Below are 22,920 nucleotides of genomic sequence, written 5' to 3'. Positions count from 1 at the left end.
TGCTTGGATGCAACCAACTGGAAATTGAGTGATTGGATTGGAGGAAAAAGGACAGGTGGGCAGGACTTACCACCACTGAGCAGCTTCATGACCAACCACAGCTCATCCTTCACCACAAAAGACGTGTAGTACGACACAATGTTGGGATGGTGACACTGGCTCATCGCCTGAATCTCTTTCTAGAGAGAGAGGGGGAAAAAACACAGTTAATCTGATTCAACCAATATCCTTTCTAAATAATTCACAAATTGGATGAAACAACCAATCTGACTCCTAGGCATCTGTAGGGTTTTTAAAATCAGATCAATGTTTATGGCAACATCCTAAACCATAAAATAACTGTAAAAATTAAACAACTTTACCATTTAAATAATACAAGTTTTGACCTAACCTTAACCCCAGTAGTTAGTTACCTTATATTATACAGTACTTTCTTGGCAAGTGCACTGTAAGTACATTGAAAGTACATGTACTGTAAATTGAAGTGCAACCGATCGGTGTGTGGAAGCTGAGTAAAATTATGAGTTGATTTTTACATTGATCTAAATCAAATGGAAGACGTGCTGAAAGAAAATGCAAATACAGTAGATAGACAGTAGATAGTAATGATGGACGAGCAGAAATAAAGTGGTTTCTCCAGTTACCTCTGTAAACAAAGTAGCGCTGTTTTATTAGGAATTCTATGGAGGTAATGTGAAAAAAAATTTAAAAATTCCATCGAAATGCCATTCCTTGCCGAAAGGCGAAGAGTTTGCAGATATGACTGATATAAACACAAACAGTCATAAATCATCACCAGTAGATCAAAGCAATCGCTTTGCATAAATGTGGGCTTTTCTGTGACTGCAAACTGCTCTGAAAGCGTGAGGCTGTAGAACAAGCAACAGTGCAGCGTTTTTACTTTGAAACATGCAGCGCACACTTTTATTTCATCAAAATGTAGCCTTTTGAAGTTTACTACATCAAGCCATATTGCGATTCCTGGTTTTCCATCCCCACATTTAAGACATCTTGAAAGAATAATCAAGTCTTTTCTTAATTATATGACACCAAATTTGCTAAAAATAAATTCAAGACTTAAGGACCCGCACGGACCCTGTTGTTTAGAAAGACAGCGTTAAACACTGGAGTCAGTTCATGTGCTTGTCGCAGACTGAAGCAGCTCTCAATAAGGCATGTACTGTGTATACATACAGTCACATAGTATGTGGTCCAGAATGCACTGGGCCTCATGGCTTAACCGAATAACTGAGGTGCCTCAGTCACAATGGTGCCATTCCAGATCTGGATTAATGTTTAAACAAGTCTAGCTCAGTTGCACAGTTGGCGAATCTTCAGGTTCAGTGCAGATATTTACGTACTTCAGGTGAACTAGTAGTTTTTATTAGCTCACCCGTATATGAAGCACCTCCAGCCACTTTCACCGGCCGCAAAGCACGCACAAACTGTAAAAATAAACAACATCAATCCAAGAGTGCTATAAACACCACGACACCTTCACCTGACTGCCTTACAGCCTGTTCCAAATAACCAAGGTGTCCAAATAAATCGGTGTGTATGTTGTTACTGTCAATATTAATCAGCAAAACGGGGATGCTAGATGGATTTTTTAGCAATCGAAGAAGGAAAAACAAGTAGTTTTTCTCTATCCCCCGTTTATTTGCTAGTCTTTCCATTTGACGGAGCAGTTAAAGTGAAACCCTTGCAGCTCGGAGAGACTGACAGCTGAGGTAATGTTGGCACTGCGGCCGAATCCATCACTCGGAGTGAGTTCTCCCCAAGTCATTTGATGGTGGGGGCTTACTAATGATATTATAAAGCAATTCTGCCATTTCTTTTTAGCAGTCAGGCCTAGTCTTGTTCAATTTGTTATATGCAAGGCAAAGCAATCAATAAAAGAAACTAAAAAACTGCAGGCTTGATGCTAATGAATGGCTACATGAGTTTATACCTCTTATTCCACAATGCTGAGCTTTGCATAGTCTTATGCTGCTTTGTTAATATTAAACTGAATGGGGACCTGAGCTTTCAAGCCATTCTATTTTATAAAATAAAAAAATAAGCCTCTATTTTGAAAATAATTTCTTTACATTTCAACTTACTTTAGTGTGTAATGTTGCTGTTTGAACATAAAAATATCTAAAAAGTCACAAAGTCCACTACAAAGGGAGATATTCTCTATATCTGTAAGCACTGTTTCTGAACTCCCTGAAACAGTAGTCTTGAGTTTTCTTCTAGAAACGTACACGTCACAATATTCATCATTTAAATAATTCCCACCCAAGCCATACGCAAGAAAGGGGGCGGGACCTGGTTGAGTTGCATTAGTCGAAACTTGAGTGGAGTTGCGAAACTCGCGATTTTGGTAAGGGGCTTGACATTTCAGAAACACGCTCGAAGTGGTTGACCAATCACAAGACACTAGACCAGCCAACAAATCAGAGCATTGCACTTTTCAGAAGAAGGGGCTTCATTGAGACAGGAACTAAACAGAGCATTACTGTCAGCCTGGGAAAAGAGGTGCTGAAATAATGTAAAACATGTGAAAAATAATGCATTTTGAACATTCAAGCATGAAAACCTATTCTAGAAGGTCCTCTTTAAGTCATGTGTAAATCACCAAATTTTACCAGTCTTTTGAAATCACTACTCAATAGTCCAACACTATAGGAAAGACAGAAATGGCAGAAACTCAAGTAGATCAGCATACCTCAACTATAAACCTGTTCTAAAGTACAATTTACACAAACGCTTCCGTCTTAAATAAACTATAGTTTGAATGCAAGTTTGGTAATGAAATGCAGCCATGTTGTAATTAAGAGCACCACTTTGCTTCAAGTAAAGGGTCGGGTTGCAGTCCCCTCAAATATAAAAAATTAAAATGTTCCTGAAAAACAACTCATGGCAGTTGAACTTTCCAAGTTGAATCCTCAAATGACCCCGTGAACATGAGCCATGTTCTCCACTGACCCAAAAAATTAATTTACAAGTGCAATCATGTATACCAGTCAAGACAAAGCTCTTCCCGTGCCAACACTGTAGGGTCACTGACACCCCAACAGTGGGCCACTGGGTATGTCCCACCCCTCTGTCCCAAAGCTGGATTTCATTCAACAATTTAGTCAGCTTTGGCTGGCTCCACAAAGGCTGTGTCCAGTTCCACGATAGACACCAGTTTGAGGGCGTATGAAAACAATAACGCACAGGACGGTCTTTGGACATTCAATGGCTAGTGCTCCGTCTGCATTCTCACAGTAGTAGCCGAGGGTCATCTCAGCGTGGCTGGCCGATGTCTACCCGAGAGAGACAAAAACAATAGCCTGAGAAGGGAGGGTGACATCAAGAGACTGTTTGCCACCCGATTCGTGTACGTCCAGAGGACAATGAGCAAAGAAAAGCACTGAGACTCTTTGTCTGCGCTTATGTCACTGCCTTTCTGCCACTACGCCCAGTGGAAAAAAACACGTTCCTTCTTCCTCAGGGCAAATTTCTCACTTTATATATGCCGTTCTCCATTACACATTTCAATTTGCATTACATTTATGTTAAAGCCTAGGGTTTACATTTGTCAATTTATTTATTCATTTAAAATCTTATGCATCGAAACTATTCACACATCTATGTGCATTTTCTTAAACATATTCACTTAACTTTGACCCACATGTATTTTACAGTGCTCTCATGCCTTTATGATAATCTCTCTCTCTCTCAACAAGCTCCTTTTTCATTAACTGGAAAATCAGATAAAAACAGATCAGCAGGATATTTAGCTGATTCACTTTCAGAAAAGCACAATCATTTTTTAAGAACATTTCCTTTAAGATCCGTAAAAGGAAAATCGCTCTCCAGAAGAATTGCATCAAAACACTATATCATTTACATAAATTTAAAATATTTTAATTAATAAAAAAAAGGGATCCGAACAACAAAAAACATATTGACTATTGACAAGTATTACAATTACATCTAATACTGCTGCCATTTACGTAGTAAAACAAAAAACGATATGATACTGAATAATAATAATAAGCATTTTGTCCAGTTGCATAAACTGAAGAAGGCCTTTGACTATAATTGCAATTAAATAATTTAATTAATAATTATGATAAACATTTAACATCTCGTACTGCTTCTGTATAGTAATATAAAAATAATATAGGCTAATACTGAATAATAATAACCACAACAACAACTATTACAATTTTTTTAACAATAATAATAATAATACTACCAATAATAGTAATAAATAATAATCCTGAATATTAAAACAGTAATATTTTGCATTTGGTCCAGTTGCAGAAAACTGAATTAAGGCATTTGACCATATCGGAATTTCAATTTACAACGTACTTTTGATTAACATTTAACAAATGATTATGATATACATTTAACATATCGTACTGATTCTGAATAGTAACATAAAAATCATATAATACTGAACAGTAATATAATAACTGTGTAGCCCAAACCATCATATTCAAAAGGCTGACATCTTTGAACATGTATTTTGAATATATTATGAGTGACACATTCCTATAGGCAACTAATCTATCTAGGAGAAATGCAGCACATTTAACCACCGTCATCTGATGGACATTTGGCAGACATGGAAGTCATGTGATTTCAGAAGTCCTTGTCAAGTCCCCGTAGAATAAACGCTGCAGTGGTACACACACAGTGGGTTCACTATAGAGTCAGCTTGACGTCAATGGCACTGACAGGATCTCAGCTCAGTCAGAGAGGAAAATTGTTCCTCCCACCACAACAGTCACACAGCTTCTGCGTTGTGACTTGTTTGGATTGTCCTGTTCTTTTTCGCTGCTCCTGCATGTTGGGAAGAACTAAAGCATGCTACACTCCAGCAAATTGGCCTGATCATAAGTGAAATTGACCCAAACCTCAAAGGAATTTCCTCCGAGTGCAGCCCTTGATGCAGATTACATGCTCGCGCTCATTACAGGAGCAATCTGGCTTTAATTTAATGCCTCCTCTGAGTTTAAGAGAGCGCTCAGCATATCATAACGGCAAAGAAAGCATCAGAGGAAACCTGAACTGCATATTTTCCCTCTGACCCTAACTCTACAAGAATCTCCTGTTAACTTTCACCCAAGTCATTCCCAAGGGTTTACTTCAGTTCAGATGGAAGAAAGTCTTCATTTACAGACTTTTTTCTGAAATCAATGAGGACAGGACTAGGGATAACATCTCTAATGACTTCTAACCCCACTGTAAGACACCTGGATATGGGAAAAACTGATTCTGGTAGCCTCCCGCAGAGAGCTTGTAAATCAGGAATATGAGCTTTCCCAGTGAACGACGAAACTGGCTCCGCCTGGTCACGAGGAAAAGTATGACCTTTTGAGCTCCTTGAGGAGTTGACAGATGAAATTAATAAGATGGGAAGGGGAAAGGATGCGTGTAGAAACTTTAGGACTCGTGTATGGAAACTTGAACTTGACAAGAATGTAGAAAAACGGGGAAACTTTCAAACCGAACAGAAGTTGGTGTTTTAAGGGCATTTTCAGACCTGTAAATCGTTTGCTTTGTTCCGAAACAAGGACTTAATGTTGCATTTTCTTCTTGGATCGGTTCGCTTTCACAAGTCAACATTTCAAAGCATACCAAAATGTGATTATGCAAGTCACATGTGAGTAAAACTGTTCTCTTATTGGTCAGAGTTCACCTGTTTACATTCTTTCTCACCTCAACCGAACCGCTCCAGAGTTTACTTTCAATCAGGTTGAGGACACCTCGTTCAGGCGATCTCGGAGCGATCGTTTTGGTGCGGATCTGAGCGTGATCGCTGTGTTCATATATGCCTAAATGAACCGAACTATAAAGAAAATGCACCAGGTTCCGAAACAAACACTCGAAATGAGCCAGGTGTGAAAACGCCCTTGGAACTGGAAGATTCTTTAAGGTCTTTAATGACTGGGATGAAGTCTTAAATTAGTCAATGTTGTGATTCACACAGAAGTTTCAAGGGGAAAATTCTGACTAGGAAATAAAAACTCTATCATAAAACTGGAAAACAACACAGGGATTCCCTTTGGTCCAGTTAATAATGGTTTCCAGGCAATCTGGAAATGTTAGAATCCATGTGTTAGCTCTTTTCCTCAAATTTCTCATAAGGAAGACTTACGTGACCAACGTTATAATAATAATACATTTTAATTACATAATTATGTTTTTACGCGTTTTTTTGAAATATAAACATTTAAATGGTGGCCGTCATAAAAACAACTGATTTATTCAAAAATACATTAAATATTGAACAGGTTAAGTAAAAATGAAATGATATGCAGTGCATATATTTAACAAAATGCTCCTCTCTAGGTTGAATTATTTTAGCAGACTAACATGTTTTGAATGCTTTTTCTAAGGTAAATGTAACATTACGTGACATTGTTTACAAGCGGTTTCCATCTTTCGGCTGTTTAAACGCTGATTGAGCGATTACATGAGACATGATACAGATTTCTGTAAGTTGTACTGTATCTTTCTGATGTTCATTCATGTTTATATTTCAGGCTGTAACAAGTAGTAAAGCGGATAGGATGATCAGTTCATGTGCCGCTTGAACCGAGGCGCCACAACAATCTGTCACGACACATTAAAGAGTGCCAAATAAGCATTTATTGTTTGAATTTCACAACAAAATGTACAGAATTTGAACGCTAAGACTTTGTTTAAGATTTTTTGTGGCTTCTTTGTATAAGAAGCCACAAAGTTTATTGCGATTTATTGGATGACAATAAAGTTGCATTACAAAGCTTTGTTCATTCATCAACTGAAAACAGCACAGACTGAAAGATCAATTCTTGGGATTTAATCGATATTGGTTGTTCAAAATTAGAATGGACTCAAATCGAGAAATCAATATTTTTAAACATGTCAGGCGGAAACATTGCATCTCCAAAAATGCTCATTTTCAGGAAATGGAAATAAAACCCTGTATTTTGCGCAGTGAAAGTTGATATTGTGGCTTTATATGTGGTCAGACACTTGCATGTGTCATTATTTTATTAACATTTTAACGAAATCAAGCTCAAATGGAGTTACAAGGTTTCATGTGGGCGCTGTTTTTTGGCCAAAAAAAATCCCATGTTATTAAAGACGAAGTGCTACAGACAGGCTATTTAAGATAAAACTGGCTATAGGACAAATGCTAGACTAAGACACTCTTCTCTGCTCCTCAAATATATATATTATATAGTGTTTATTGAGTAAAGAAAAGTCAAGTCAAGTCAAGTCAAGAATATTTGTATAGCGCTTTTCACAATACAGATTGTATCAAAGCAGCTTCACAGTATTAAATAAAAATAATAATAAAACGTCCATGTTTGGTAATGCTAATCAATAGTATTATTCATTGATTAATTCAATTGAATATCCCCAACTGAGAAAGCCAAAGGCAACAGTATTTATTTAAAAACACTATTTATTCAAAGAACCAGTTCTTTATTTACCCTTGCATTGCAAACAAGCAAAGATGGTCCAAAAATATGTGCAGCACTGAATTCACGATAGAGGCGGACGGATTAGGTTTTACCGACAGTTTGAGGATCCAATGGAGTTACGAGGTTTAGTCACACACGCTCTTTTTAATACTTTTCATTGGTTAGATAATTGCAAAACCCACAGACAGAAGTAAAGGGTAACCGCCGATAGTAAAGATTTACAAGGTTTCTACCCAACAGCGACGATATGTAAAAATCTGTTCCCATTGCCCAAAGACACATTCTGAATGTCGATAAGTTGTGTCCATGCATTACAATCAGTCCTGTATGGTCATTATTCACTGTCAGCTCATAAAAGGTGTTGACATTTATGAGCCATGACTTATTGAGTGGTATTTCTCATATGCAGCCTTTAAACGTTGCACATGGGATCATGCCCAACAGGTTTCATACATTGAAGCTGAACATGTGAAACTCCCATAAATGTCTCCAACCGTAAGTCGACATAGAATGGAATTCACAACCCATGTTACTTCCATTCTTGCGTTAGTATCTTCAAACGCAACAAACTAAACAACAAAAGGAGTCATTTAAGTATGTGGTAACAAGTTCAATACCAGGAGCTCATCCATGCTTGTCTGACATTTTTCCAGATTGATGCGTTTGATGGCGACCTTCTCCTTCCTGGGCACACAGTAGGCAGCCTGGACCACAGCTGTAGCTCCACTCCCTGAAACACACATGAACGCAAGTTAAACTCAGAACATCAGGAGCTGCATGGGACATAAAGTCATGACAGATAGGAGAATGAAGAGGAGAAACTGACTGTTAGGTTAAACATTACACATAAGGCGTGACTCAATATATTAGGGCTGGGTAAAAAATATGAATTTCTCGATTTTAATCGATTGTTACCGAAATATGTCTTGTGTAATCGCTCAATCAGCGTTTCAACAGCGAACGACGTCAATAAAACAGCTTGTAAAAAATATGTCACATTTAGGCCTAGGCCTATACCTCAGAAAAAACATATTCAGTGACCATAAACTCGATAGTCAGATAGAAAAATTGACTCTAGAGAAGAGCATTTTGCTAAATATGTGCTCCATATTCATTCTAATTTTTAATGTTCTTCAATATTTAATGCATGTCAAGTTATGACAACCAACATTTTAAATGTTTATATTTCAAAAAATTAATTGGAATAGAAATATAATTATGTAAATGTTGTATTATAACTAGTATTATAAAACTTAATTGACTGTAATTTAAGTGTTTGCAGACAAATCAGTTCATTTTAACCTTCAATATTATAGTAATGTTGTACCAACTGACTCCCTATAGTTTACAGCATAAGTTGATTTTTTTTTCTTGAGAAAATTGGCCATGTACTGTACCTGATATATATCCAAATAACATTTTAATTAACTGAAGATCTGTCAATTTTAAGAATAGAAATGTTAATGGGATAACAACAATAACTTAATTTACTTAATGTGCAAAATAAACTTAGTGAGGGGAAAAATGAACTGACTTATTCAAACCAAGATCAAAAAAGCTGATATCAACAGACACATCGATAAATATTATATACACAATACAACACTATATTAAAGGCACGGCTAAATGTGACATGTATTTTATTGTGTTTATGTGAAGTTTAAGTTCACTTAAATTAAAAATGTATATTTTTAAGCCTATATTAAATGATATTGGCTTTCATTTCATTAATGTCGAATGGCTATGATTAAAAAAAAATTCTGACAGCACAAAAATATAAAAATCATTCGTAACAATTAAATTAATTTAAAACGAATAAATAATATTTATATTTAAAATGCTGTTATATTAAAAATGTTATACTTTTTTGTTGTATGAATGACAAATGATTATTACGGTGTCAAAAAAGCAGAAAAGCAATAATGATTGGTTCTGCATATTGGTTACGAGACATTTTAACAAAGTGTATTGCTCATTAAAAACAATAACATCTAGGCTATCTCTAGCCATTACACTTACTCCCTGGGAAAGTGTTGAAGAAAAGCTGACAGCTAAATGCTAAATCAAAACATTCCTCTGTCACTGCAGCATTGGACATTTATTCGAGAAGACTATTAAATCCTAACAGACTATAAGTCGAAGGATTTGAGCGCTATACTTGGCTTTCAACTTTACTGCAGAGGTTAATCTCCAGACTGCTTTAATGAGGTTCTGCTCATGGCACCGCAGACTGGCACAGGAGAGAAAGCAGACAAGACACTTCTGGAGACAGTTATCCTTGAGAACGCACGGTTGTCCTAGTCCACACATCCTGAATAATAGAAGACAAGACTCTACGGGGGCCCGAGACCCTCGTAAATCAGCAAGCACCTATGTTTCCACTGCGAGCTGAATATAAATGACATATTATTGTGCTGGTATGAGGCAGAGGGAATTTTTTTAATCATCTTTAATCAACTACTCAAACTCCATATGGCCTAATAATAACAAAAACCTCATTGTTTAGCATTTTGATTGCACCAGCAGGGCACCATGGATTAGGGGAACAAATCTGACAACATTTCTCATTTTCTGAACTGAACTGGTTTGACTAGTTTGTGTACAGCCAAACACAGTCATTGGAGAATTTGAACCACAATGATGAGACTGAGCTGAAGTATAGTATAGCCAAAATGTTACTAAAATGTGCTGACAGCAATCCCATTAATCACATCCTGGCCTCCAGACGGATGCTGGTCCTCACAATGCAAGCTGTGAATGCTACAGTACAGGTCACCCGGGATGTTCACCGTTCATCAATTAGAGTGCTATATTTGAGACCCTATGCTGTACATTAAAGGAGCACAGTGCACCAGATGAAAATATTAAGTTTCCTGTGCCAACAGCATGAGTTTAAGTGTAAATTCCTACAGACAAACAAACAATCGGTTGTTGGGGATGATTCAGGAAAGAATGTACTAAAGTTGGCATGAAAGAGACATTGCAATAGTCTTTTCTTCCGTATTGTGACGTATAAGTAAAGCGGTTTCTCGAACAAGAAAAAAATTGTAGGGTGGGACTTGATTTTAGGGTGGGACCCAAGGCTCTTCGATGCATAAGGGCAACAAAGGCAATCTCTGGTCCGAGCCAACAGAAAGTCTACTGTGGGACAAGTCACACAATATTTTTTAATGATGGTTAGGGAGGAATGTGTCACAACAGACACTCTGCTGCAAATGTTGCTGGGTAGCTGCAGACCAACCAGAGTGTCTATGATGAGCCCTGTCCACTGTCCAAAGCGCCTACAAAAGCACATGAGCGTCAGAACTGGACCTTGGAGCAGTGGAAGAAGGTCGCCTGGTCAGATGAGTCCCGTTTTCTTTTACATCATGTGTACGTGTGCGCCGTTTACCTGGGGAAGTGATGGTACCAGGATGCACTGTGGGATGACGACAAGCCGGTGGAGGGAATGTGATGCTCTGGGAAATGTTCTGCTGGGAAACCCAGCAAACCCAGACGAAAATTTGACAAGTGCCACCCATCTAAACATTGTTGCAGACCAGGTACACCCCTTCATGACAAAGGTGTTCCCTGGTAGAAATGGCCTCTTTCAGCCCCCTTCCACACATCACACATTGTTCAGGAATGGTTTATGGAACATGATGACGAGTTCAAGGTGTTGCCCTGGCCTCCAAATTCCCCAAATCTCAATCTAATTGAACATCTGTGGGATGTGCTGGACCAACAAGTTCGATCCACAGCGACTCCACCTCGCCAACCTACAGGACATGGAGGATCTGCTGCTAACGTCTTGGTGCCAGATACCACAGGACACCTTCAGGGGTGAAGTCCATGCCTGAGCAGGTCACAGCTGTTTTGGCAGCATGCGGAGGACCAACAGCATATTAGGCAGGTGGTCATAAAGTTTTAAACTTTTGGATCATCAGTGAACGCTACTGTTCTAAAAAATGTTCTTTGTTTAAAAAATAAATGAATGCTTTAATTTTGCAAGGATGCATTAGGCCTACGTTTCAAAAGTTACAGTAAAGACATTTATAATGTCATTAAAGTTTTCTATTTAATAATGCTGTTCTTTTGAACTCCTAGAAAACAGATATTTTAAACTAATAATATTTCACAATATCGCCGTTTTTAATGTATTTTGATCAAATAAGCATTGGTGAGTATTAGCAACTTCTTTCAATGACATTTAAAAAATCGTACAGCTAGTGTATATCGAACTTTTAATATACTCATGTTTAAGCGATCTCTAACTGTTGATGCTTCTTAACTTCATTCTGTCTCCAATAAACGTGTCAAATATCTCACACAGAGGGAAGTAATAAAACAGCAAAAGCAGCCTAGCAACCCAATAACAAATATAATAAAGTCATGATACTTCATTATATAAACATCATAAAGTACTGAAAACAACCTGTGAATATCAAAGACATACTTTTATATGGTCAGTTATTAGACGTTAATATTGCAGGTGTGTTGGGTGCAATAAAGTGCGGTTATGTTTTCGCCCTAGTTGAAAAATCACAGGCTCGTCTATTGATTTAAATGAAAATACTGAGAGCTTCTGTGTACATCTGCACCACAGCAACAGGATTTTACAGAGGCCTGTTGCTGCTTTCTTAATCGAATGATTCAATACGTTACCAGGTTACGGGCCTTAGAAAAATTAAATGAAGAACCACAAGCTGATGTTGTGTAGTTGCTTCCCTAATTATCCGCAGAAAAAGAGGACATACGCCTGGTTTTAATCAAGGATTATGATTCATTTTGTTTGATTCATTTGATTCATTCAGCCAAATGTTTACCAAGATGCGCAGACATTGATCTGACCACAAGTGCCTGGAGACTGAAAAATACCAAATGTATCTTATCCGAAGTTTATAAAATCTGAATTATTCATTTCTTCCTCCTTCCTACTTGATGTCCCATTAGAAAGGATGTTAACTTTATGAGGGAGTTTAGGAGGAGATAAAGGTTAATGCTAGCCTTCAATTACTTTCCAGTATCGTGCATTAACTAGCTATTTTGAATTCAAAGCCACACTTGTCAAGAAACAGGTTCACACACACACACACACACACACACACACACACACACACACACACACACACACACACACACACACACACACACACACACACACACACACACACACACACACACACACACACACACACACACACACACACACACACACACACACACACACACACACACACACACACCTACAAATGAAGAGGGAATTATTTTATTTAGAATAATTAAATGGTCTAAAGGGGAGTACGACACGATTTAAGAAAGTAAACTTTGGAAGACACAAGTATATGTGTCCAAGTACAAATCAACCAGTCATTAAAGGACACAAAGTGTGGAATTTGACTTATTCGCGATACACAACCCAATAGACCAGCATCTGAAATAGGCTGAGGTCCCTAAGAGCGGTGTGAATGTGTTCCTTCATGCACAGCTCTCTGTTTGTGCTACCTTGAGTCAGCTTGTTCTCTCAGGAGCCCTTTATTACATTTCCTTGGCTTGCATTCCGCACACTATTCTGGGCCGCACTGAGACATGTCACACTTAGGGAGCTTCGCACAAGAGAAAAGCTCTGATGCAGCAGTTGATGCAAAGGAATTCGTAAGATTCACTTCGAGGGCGAATTGGATTTCGGAAAAGAACACCTGGACAATTGGTGGAGAATGTAGCAGAAAAAGACAGAGCGCGATTTTCGCAAAACCTTCGAAATAACAGCAATGATATGCAAAACATGTCTTAACATACAGCATGACTGGTGTAGTCCAATTCCTGAACAAATGACTCACATGAACCGATTGATTTAGGCTAATGAATCAAAAACATACAGTGCAACCGGTGTAGCCTGATTCAGAAACTGAATGACTCATATGAACTGGTTCTTTTAACTGGATTCAAAGCTTTCAGCAAAACCTGTGCAGTCCAATTGATGAAGATGTGAACCAAAAACATACAGTTCAACCAGTGAAGTCTGATTAATAAGGAAAGCTAATCATAACTGATTCTTTTTAGTGACAAACAGCACAATAACTGTATTCCAAATGATGAAGAAATGTTCCAGATTCATGAAGAAAATGGGTGTGTTCGACTTGAAGTGATACTGCGCAGACTGGTCGACGTATAACATCAAAGTACCACAATAGTGATTTGAAAGCATGGGTTTCGCATTGTCATACGGTTCTAGACCGTTTTTTGGTGTTTTGTCTGTCGACTCAGCCCCACTAAAACTATAATCACCGATCTCAAAGATCGAGCCAGTATTGCTTAATTTGCTTCAAGAAAGTTTATCATTTTCACATGTTTTAAGTCTAATCAGTTTAAACATTCAAGTGATTTTAAGCCATTCAAGCGCAAGACGCAGTGAAACTTAATTAATTCGGTACTCGAGTGCTAATAGATTGTTTGTGTCCATATTTTTGTTTTTTAGCTAGTAAGACTGGTATCATTATATAATTGAAGCACTGGTAGGGTATTATGACTTACTATATAGCAATGGTACCAATTTACACAGAGGCACCACTTAGGCAATGGTCTCTTGCTACACATTCTCACTAAGAAGGGCTAAATCACCCTGAAGACCGAATCCTAGAACCGCCCCTGTCATACACCGATCGGTCTGCACAGCGCCACTTCAAGTTGAACACACCTAATGACTCATATGCTCTTAAAAGGGAAAAAGAATTTCCAACTCAAGGCAACATTGATAAACACAGCTTCTTTTTCGCCTTACAGTCTCAGACTGTCAAAAAGCAGTAATCAAACATTTCCAGTCTAGAACAGTGAAGGACTGTGGAAGCTGAGAGGAACAGAGCACGGGTCTGACTCCATCCGAGGAGACTCTGTGCTCTCTGAGGTGGAAAAATGAGCTAGGATCAGTAAAATAACAAGACTCCAATTCCCTTGGGAAGATACCAACACAATGGTTCAGCTGAGTGCGCTCCAAACTCCAGCGGAGAGTGGAATAAGAGAAGTACCCGAGAAATCCTCCTGGACTACATGGTTTAATACAATCGGATCCAGCTAAAACAAATCTTTGTCTGTGATTAACAGTAACGTGGTCGAAGCAAATCAGACAAACCCATCCTTGGCTGGAAGACAAAAGGAAACGTTGACTAATTTCAACTCCGTTTAATGTCACGCTTTTAATGGAAAGAACATGTGCCTGCCTCCAGCTTCAATTCTATGAAATTAAAGCTGCTCACGAGTTCTCAGAATTGCAGTGGGAGGTGAAACATACTGTTCTACAAACTGCATTGTGTTTACAGCCTAAAAGTGGATGGTAAACTAAACACACATGGCCTATATCATAACACTGCAATTGGGTTTTAGAAAAACCTGGCGAATCTGGCGAAACATTTTCTGTTCATATTTTGATGAATGCCCAGTAAGTTCGGTTTAAGTTAATTTGTTAGAAAATTATGAAGCATTCTGCATTATTATGGATAACTTTAAAATAATTGTCTTTGCCTTTGACATACTGGTCAAATAGAGATCACTTTTTTCTACGATTCTGAACAGACAACTAAAAAATGTTTTAATGTACTAGAGGTTCTGTCAAAATGTTAATTGCTGCAAGTCTATTTTAAAAGGTTTCGTTATTTTGAAGGACTTTTTAAAATGGATTGAATGAATGATTCAATGACTTACTCATAAATACTTAATTTGTTTCATTACTGGATGAATCAAACTTTTCTTTCATTACTAGATCAATCAACCTTTTTGAACGAATCTCTTGAATGAATGATTCAATGACAAATACATCTTAACAGTCACTTGTCGCCATCTAGTACCGTAATTTGGAGACCAATTACGATGCAATTGATATAGGCCTAATTGTCATTTGAAGCCCAAGTTACTTTCAAAACACTGAATTAGCCTACTCGATTTTGACCGCTACCGCTAGTGGCAGTGCGAGCACAGATTTGAATGTTTCAGTGTGAATTTGTCAAAGGTTTCATCATACTCATACTCACCTGACTTCATCATACTCATATTCTAGGCAGAATGTGAGTCTGATACTGCTCCATAGGGCTTTAATTATGAGGCGTGTCTTAACCGAACCAGGAAGAAAAAAAAAACTCTGCACTCAATTGGATAGACCTACAACCAATCAGAGCAACGCATGTTGAGCGACGCATAGTTGTCAACAGAGCTCAACTGCAAGCACGCTGGAAGAAGTAGTAAATTAATGATTGTAAACGATCTTTGCCGTTGGTGTACAAATAATTTAAGAATTCGCGGAATATTTACAAGCACGAATAGCATTTTTGAGAGAAATACAAAAGGTGTATGTATATACGAACAAGTTCTCCGTTTAGGATTAGATCTCGACAATAAAGCAAATAAATCTTCTCGCATTTGTCGGCCCCGTCTCAACTTTATAACACGGTTGCAACGCGACTTGACTGATTTTAAAAAATGGAAAGACGACGAAAGAGACCAGGCTGAAGAAGCGTGTTCATCTGAGGCTTCAGAGAAAAGAGATCGTGAGCCCATCCCTTCCATTGGTTTTCATTGCGTCCCATCTTCTTAGTGACCATCGAAGCCAGCTGATAATTTAAACTTTTGCAGAATCCCGTAGGAAGGACGACAAACACATCTTTCCGATCGACAAATGCCTTGATTGCGGTTCTCTGTTCGTCTTTTATAATTAATGCGCTGTCGATTTCTTTTATAACAGACGCGATAGTGGAATCGAAAAATTCTCCATCTGCAGTCATCTTTTTTTGAAAACCAATTCAACCAAAGCGCTCTTTGATGACGTGGGTGATTACGTAAGCGCAGATCACCTGTCCATCATCGATTAATGCCCGCCCTGGCAATTTGATTGGCTCGGCCTTCTGGGAGCCGAGCATAATTACTTCTCAACGGATCGAGTCCAGACCGAACTTCCCGACCAAAAAATGTTGTGGGCAGGGTTCGGGCTGGCACCCAGGCGAGCGAATCGCTGTCATTTAGGAATAAGATGTGGGTGGTTGATTAATCGTGCAGCTGTTTCAGATAAGTCACCTGACGGTCATCTATAATCCACCCAAGTCCTACTAGGAAGTAGTTTTGTGCAGGTAATTAGCTTATTTTGTTGTAAATAAAAAAAGCCTGATATTAGCCCCCCTGTGAACAGGACCTTTTTTTTAAAGGGGTCATGACATGGGTTTTTTTATTTTATTATTATGTTCCCTTAGGTGCAATTATAATATTACTATAGTTTTATTTACAAAAACGTTTAAAATGTAGTGATTTATGACCTTTTCCCACCCTGTTTCTCATCCTCTGATTCAAACAGTCTGTTTTGCAGGTGTTTCCCCTTTAAGAGTTCAGTGTTAACGCCCACTGTTATGATTGGCTAACGTCAGTGCCTATGCATCAATTATTAACGCCCCCAGCCAGAACATTTGCGGATTCAGAGTATTTAAAAAGTAGTTTAAAGTTATAAATACATTACTTACAGTTTGCGTCATCGTTGTTGAGCCCAGAATAGTCGGCACGGACTTATCTTTGAGCAACAGTTTTCTGGCAAAGCCAGCATCATTTTGGGATTTGTTCTCAAAACAGTCATCCTTCAAATGTATAGAACAAACGCTTAAACTAACACTGCCGTGACTGGGACGTCCGCAAAAAATAAAGTGCATCCATTTTTCCCTGACGACTGGATCTTTCGCAGCGTATTCAAAGATGTTGTTTGTCCACAGCCAGGAACAGCACATCTGCGGCATCGTAATTTCCCTGTACACAGACCCACTCGCTGTCCGTCGACTGAACACTTGTGAGGCGCGCAGCGTGCGGGCGCAACAATGATACGAAATGAGCGTAGTTGCCTTGCGCTTAAAGCGTAGTTGTCTTGTGCTGGAGGCGGTCTATATGCAAACGCTGGTACGTCACTTCGTACCGTGACGTCACTTCTTACCATGGATCCAGAACGAGCTGTATTTAGAGCTTGATTAAATAAATGATTCGTTTATAATGGGGAGGACGTCTTAAGCTATGAAACTTGCAGGACGTTTTAATGGTACAAAGACCTCTTATATACCAAAAGATCAAGACAAATTTGGTTTCTCATGTCATGACCCCTTTAAACGGTAAACTGGTTTTGCAGTTTACAAGTAAGGGATAATGTACATCCAGCAGGTTGTATCGCAGAATAAACCCTGACAGGGTAATCAGGACCCAGACGCAAAGCAGATTTATTAGGTCTTTAAATGCAAAGTTTCCACGAAGAAAGCAGTTGCTTGCAAGCGTCAATTTCAGTTGCTTACTAGCAGGCTCCGCAAGTTGCTCATTCGTCAACGTCAAAAGTACCATTCACAAGAAGTCACTATAATATTCTGGTGGCTAAATATGTCTTTCGTCCGACCTTTAATACATGTGTTTTTTTCCCCACCCATTTTATCATCCACAAAGAAAAAGGTCTGAAGACTTACAAACTATTTGAGGTATCATTCATGCCCATAGAACAATGGTGGAGGATGATTTATGCACTGAACATTTACATTTACGGTTAGGGTGTGTTCAGATCTCTAACCGTAAGTATGAGCAATAATAGAGATGCTTTGCTAAGCAGTAAGCACCATTAATAATTACAAGGTGGCTGATGAAAACGAAGTGCTTATTTCACATATAGTCACTCATTCTTTTGGTGCATTTCTCTAAACCAACTGAAGCAATACTTGGAATACAAGAAAACAGGGCCTTCATAAAAGCTGCTCTGGTCAGCAACTACCGCTTCCAGCTGGGCTCAACACCACTGGCCAGTTTACACAAGGATTCAGACACACAGAAATGCTTAGCACCATAAAATGAGCCCAAATAAAGTGACAGAAGAGCAACCAGCTGCTTTATTAGTCTATGCTTATCAAGCCTACATTATCCTGTATAAGACTTCTCAATTCATGATTCAAGAGATTTAGGATTGAAGATTAGTACACTGCAAATCATTTTTGAAAACAGCATAAGCCGCCTTTCCACCGAAATTGCCCGGAACAATTTGCCACAGGAACTTTTTTTCCCCCAGACCTGTTGCTTTCTGCGTTTCCACTGCGGTCTAAAGTACTGTGAAGATTAGGCAAATTAGTTCGGTGACTTAGGACTGCACGCACCGCAACAGATTTTTAACCAATCAAAATGCGGCATGAACTCAACCAATCATCATGTTCAGAGCCCAAGTCCAATCCCCGTAAGTTCCTGAACCTTGAAAATGTACTTCCTCTCAAGCAGGGACTTTCTGAGGGGGGAATTTTCACCCGGAACTTTATTTAGACCCTGGTTCCTGCGGTCAAAACACACAGAGTACCACCCCAAAGTTCCCGGGGAAAGTTCCTGAGGTGGAAACGCGGCTATTGACTAAAAGACAGATTTGGGGATTTAAGAATCGATGTAAAAATCGAGTTTGATTAAAGTTGGATTAAAATCGAGAATACTATATTGTCAACAAAACCCTAGACACATCTGACATTTACCTGTTGTAGCTTATCCACGCTGTGTGCACAAAATAGTTACTAGCCATGTTTCCATCCACCTATTTTTACGTGCATTTTGGGATATCGCATAAAAACAACGCTGAATGGAAACGCCAAGATGTGCAGAAATTCAAAAAATGCGCATAAAAAATGTATGTGCTCAATTTGAGTCGGATGCATTTTTTTATCCGATCAGAAAACAAACATGCACATAAACTACGATGGAAACACATTTACCGAATAAATTCCACAATGCGCATCAAAAAAGTAATGTGACTTTGTGCGAGGGGACAGGATAACTGGATTAACCATCGGACCAATCTTGTTGCAAAGCATCTGAAATGCTGTTTTGGTCATTCTGAAATGACCAATTCAAATAAACAAAATAATTTAAAAAAATGCCTGGACAAAGTCTGTCATCAAAGAGATATTCCCATTTTGCGCAGAAGTTAAATTCACGACTTTGGATGGAAACATAGCTATTGACAGTCAAAATGGCCATTTCAGAGGCACTAACAAAGACTTCAGATGTTCAAATACTCAAATTATGGGAGAAAGTGTGCAAAGCGCAATATAGCAGAATAAGTCCCGCCTTCCAAATAAACCCATAAGCCCATCGCCAATTGGTAAAGTCATTGCGTCACTGCAGCTGCCGCCAGAAGCTCTAGTTGCGATAGAAACACTCAGTGTTCTGAGATGCGTGCTTACGCCTGCACATGCGCATTGGCTGGTCCAGCCTGAAAAACTCCGTTTTTTGTTATGATTATTAAACGGGTGTCAGATTTCATTAGTGATTTCAAATATGAAATTTAATCGTAAGCCTGGTGAACAGCTTTGGAGAATTTGATGTGTCCCCATTCAAAGAGATAGGAGCTGTACAAGCATGACTAAAATAGCTGCCCAAAAGGCGTTTCAAAGATGGCCGCCAAGTGAAATTACTTGCCATAACAGGACTTTAGAGCTTATCAAACGTCACTGTTTCAATTATTTTGGTCCTGGGACACCTGGGAATGAGTTTAAAGACAGAATAGTAACCATCTGAGACTGCGATTAAAGTACAGTGATTATAACAAGATACTGAAGCTTGAGATGTCCAACCTTTAACTTGAACTCCAGAAGGTGTACAATCAAACTCGCCTCTAGCATGAACTCCTGTTTTAGCATGTCACGTCACATGCCAGGTTACAACAAAGAAGCAATTCTGAAGGTGCATGCTAGAGGGCACAACATATCCTCACAGGGAGACATACAGCGGGTGTTTTCAGGAATTTGGGGATAATAACTCAATCTTTTGGGTAAATTGCAGCTTACAAAAACAAACCCGAAACTTTGAGGGCTATATCGGTGCACTTAGATAAAAAGCTTTAAAAGGAAAGAAGACTTATTGAAAGACAAGTCCAGACTAAGGATACTTTTTAACATGAAGCTGAGATATCAAAGTAATGTTTGTGTCTGCGTAAAGCATGAAAGATGATACATTCCTCTTCCACAAGTTGACATGTAAGGTGTGTGAGGTACTTTTAGAGCTGATGAGTCAAAAAAGGAGGCATGGTAGAAAAAAAAGGTAACAGTAACAGGCTTGACCAGTCTTACATTCTCTCTCTCTCTCTCTCTCTCTCTCTCTCTCTCTCTCTCTCTCTCTCTCTCTCTCTCTCTCTCTCTCTCTCTCTCTCTCTCTCTCTCACACACACACACACACACACACACACACAGAGTTAGGAGACTAGACACAGGCTAGGCCCTAATGAGTAGCAATTTTAGAGAAAATGCTATTTTAATTGTTGAACACTTGGGCCATTATCAAGTAATATACCACCTAATGTTCAGTCACTTTCAATAAAAATTAAATTAACTATTATTTCAAAAACTTTTTTCTTATAATATTCATTCTTAACCTAAATTAATAAAAATAAAAAAAATATGATGATTAATACAAATTTCAAAATATCTGTTTCAAGTTAAGGGCAAGCAAAAATGAATATAGATCAATATTTTATGAGATACAATTAATCCATTGTTTTTGTATTATTAAAACATGAAACTATAATGGAGGATGAGGGCAATTTATTACCAATTTAATACTAAAAAGTGGATAAAGTTTGAACTGCATTATGAGTTACTCTGGCGAGAGCCTTACAGCTTTGGAAACTAGTAATACAAGGAACATGCAAAAAGCTCCCTTTGGGGTCTAAAGCTCTGGAAAGAAGTATGTCAGGTATCAGATGACTCTTCCAGCACTCGTGTGACTGTGCATAGAGGAGGTAATCTCATGCTAAAACCCTGCAATGTAACAAGATTAAATCAAACAGTGAAGTGCTCAGAGAATGAAGAGAGTAACACATGGAAGAAGATCATGTTAGAAAGCAGATTTGGAGAACCTTACTGACTGGCTGTAAAAACTTGCTCGCTGGTCAGTCATGGATCATCAAAAAGAGTTACAGCTAATAACAGAGTTTTTATGGCCACAGGACAAGAGGGTGGAAAATGTTCTGCCACATATGGTGCACTTATTACAGAACAAGATGGAGAAACCTACTGTCAAACATTTTGTTCAATGCATCCCCAGACCAAACACCAGAGTTATTTATTCACTACCATGATTTAAAGGTCATACAAAATTGTCAACAAAAACACTATCACATGATATTTATTTATTACTTTCACTGATGTAAATGTGGAGCGATGACCCATGCATGAATGGAATGTTACAGAGGTTCGTTCGTATAGAGTCTGCGCGCGCACTAGTTTATGACAGCATGCGCGCGCAATAGTTTATGACAGCATGTGCTCGAGCTGGACGTTCTCTCTGGGTTTTAGAGACCCACAATGAAAAGACGTACGGTTCTCACCGGTCTGACATATGACTCGGTTCTAAATTAAGCAGACCATGCTAACTCTTAGAAATGTTTCAACAGTCATCTGTAAACAAACGCTGAGTACTAGTCAGTAAGCTGTTTTTTTACCAAAGGTAAAAGTGGGCGGTACCACAATTCTGTCAACCAATAGGTGCACAACAATATACTGAGAATTGAAAATATTAAAGAAGGAAATAAAAAGGGTGTCATACTGAAGAAGCTTATCAGCAGAATGAGGCGTTGTCGCTTGCTGAATAATTTTGCTGTTAGGCAGATGTCTTCAAATATTACCATGCAAACTCTGTCAAACGGCTGTTCACATGAGTGCCATTAAACTTCATCATCTACACCACCTGCATTTCAGTAAGGTGGTGAACGGTTAAATATGTTTAGAGAGAGAGAGAGAGAGAGAGAGAGAGAGAGAGAGAGAGAGAGAGAGAGAGAGAGAGAGAGAGAGAGAGGTTGAACTTGGCATACGTGACAGGCTTGACAACTGAAGTGGATGTTATGAGTTTTTTGCAGACACCTATTTAACTCATTAGCTTTTAACTCAATGAATTTGAAATTAAATGTGCTTATAACAAGTGCCTATTAGTTTAAAATCACAAACCCTGGTTTAAATACATAATTTAAAGCCCCATATTTACAGAGCCACCAACCTACTGTACATTGAACAACAACAACAACACGCACAACTCACTTTCACGCACCGTTTTGTAGCAAATAAGAGTTCTAGATACACACAAACCTATGTATTCACCGGCTATCACATAAGGTGCACACTCACCGATCACCTCCTGCAGTTCATAGTCATCCTTGTTGATGGACCAGGGTTGGGAGCTCAGGTCCTCCGACATGTCTCAGGATTGCGTACCTTTATTTAGATCCTGATGAATCCAAGCACTGGAGTTGGGTGCTTGCAGAAAACAACGTGTAAATGTTACTGTAATCCGCAAAGCAGTCGCATTCCAGCTCCTCTCCACGATTATCTTCAATAGCCTTTCTATCATTCCCAAACTTTGCCACCAGCGCCAAAAGCCCCGCCCACCACATTCCTACACACTGACGGGCTCGATAGACGGCCATCTTGGGTGTGTAATTATCACCCTCATCATCTATTAT

General features: G+C 38.7%; 1 protein-coding gene across 1 annotated transcript in view; it reads right to left on the bottom strand.

Annotated features, from left to right (window-relative positions):
• oxsr1b (oxidative stress responsive kinase 1b) overlaps positions 1–22,872 on the bottom strand; it is a 46,775-nt gene extending 23,903 nt beyond the window's left edge. The window contains exons 1-3 of the mRNA XM_079602505.1: positions 22,586–22,872; positions 8,078–8,190; positions 71–179 (exon numbers count right to left, since the gene is read on the bottom strand). Of these exons, the coding sequence (XP_079458631.1) occupies positions 71–179; positions 8,078–8,190; positions 22,586–22,655 (292 nt within the window). The 5' untranslated portion in view covers positions 22,656–22,872. The remainder of the gene's footprint in view (positions 1–70; positions 180–8,077; positions 8,191–22,585) is intronic.
• Positions 22,873–22,920: the final 48 nt, after the last annotated feature.

Source organism: Phoxinus phoxinus (genome assembly GCF_949152265.1).
Source record: "Phoxinus phoxinus genome assembly, chromosome: 24".
NCBI classification, from domain to species: domain Eukaryota; kingdom Metazoa; phylum Chordata; class Actinopteri; order Cypriniformes; family Leuciscidae; genus Phoxinus; species Phoxinus phoxinus.
The sequence above is the reverse complement of the archived record's forward strand: the minus strand, read 5'-3'. Positions and strand labels throughout refer to the sequence as shown.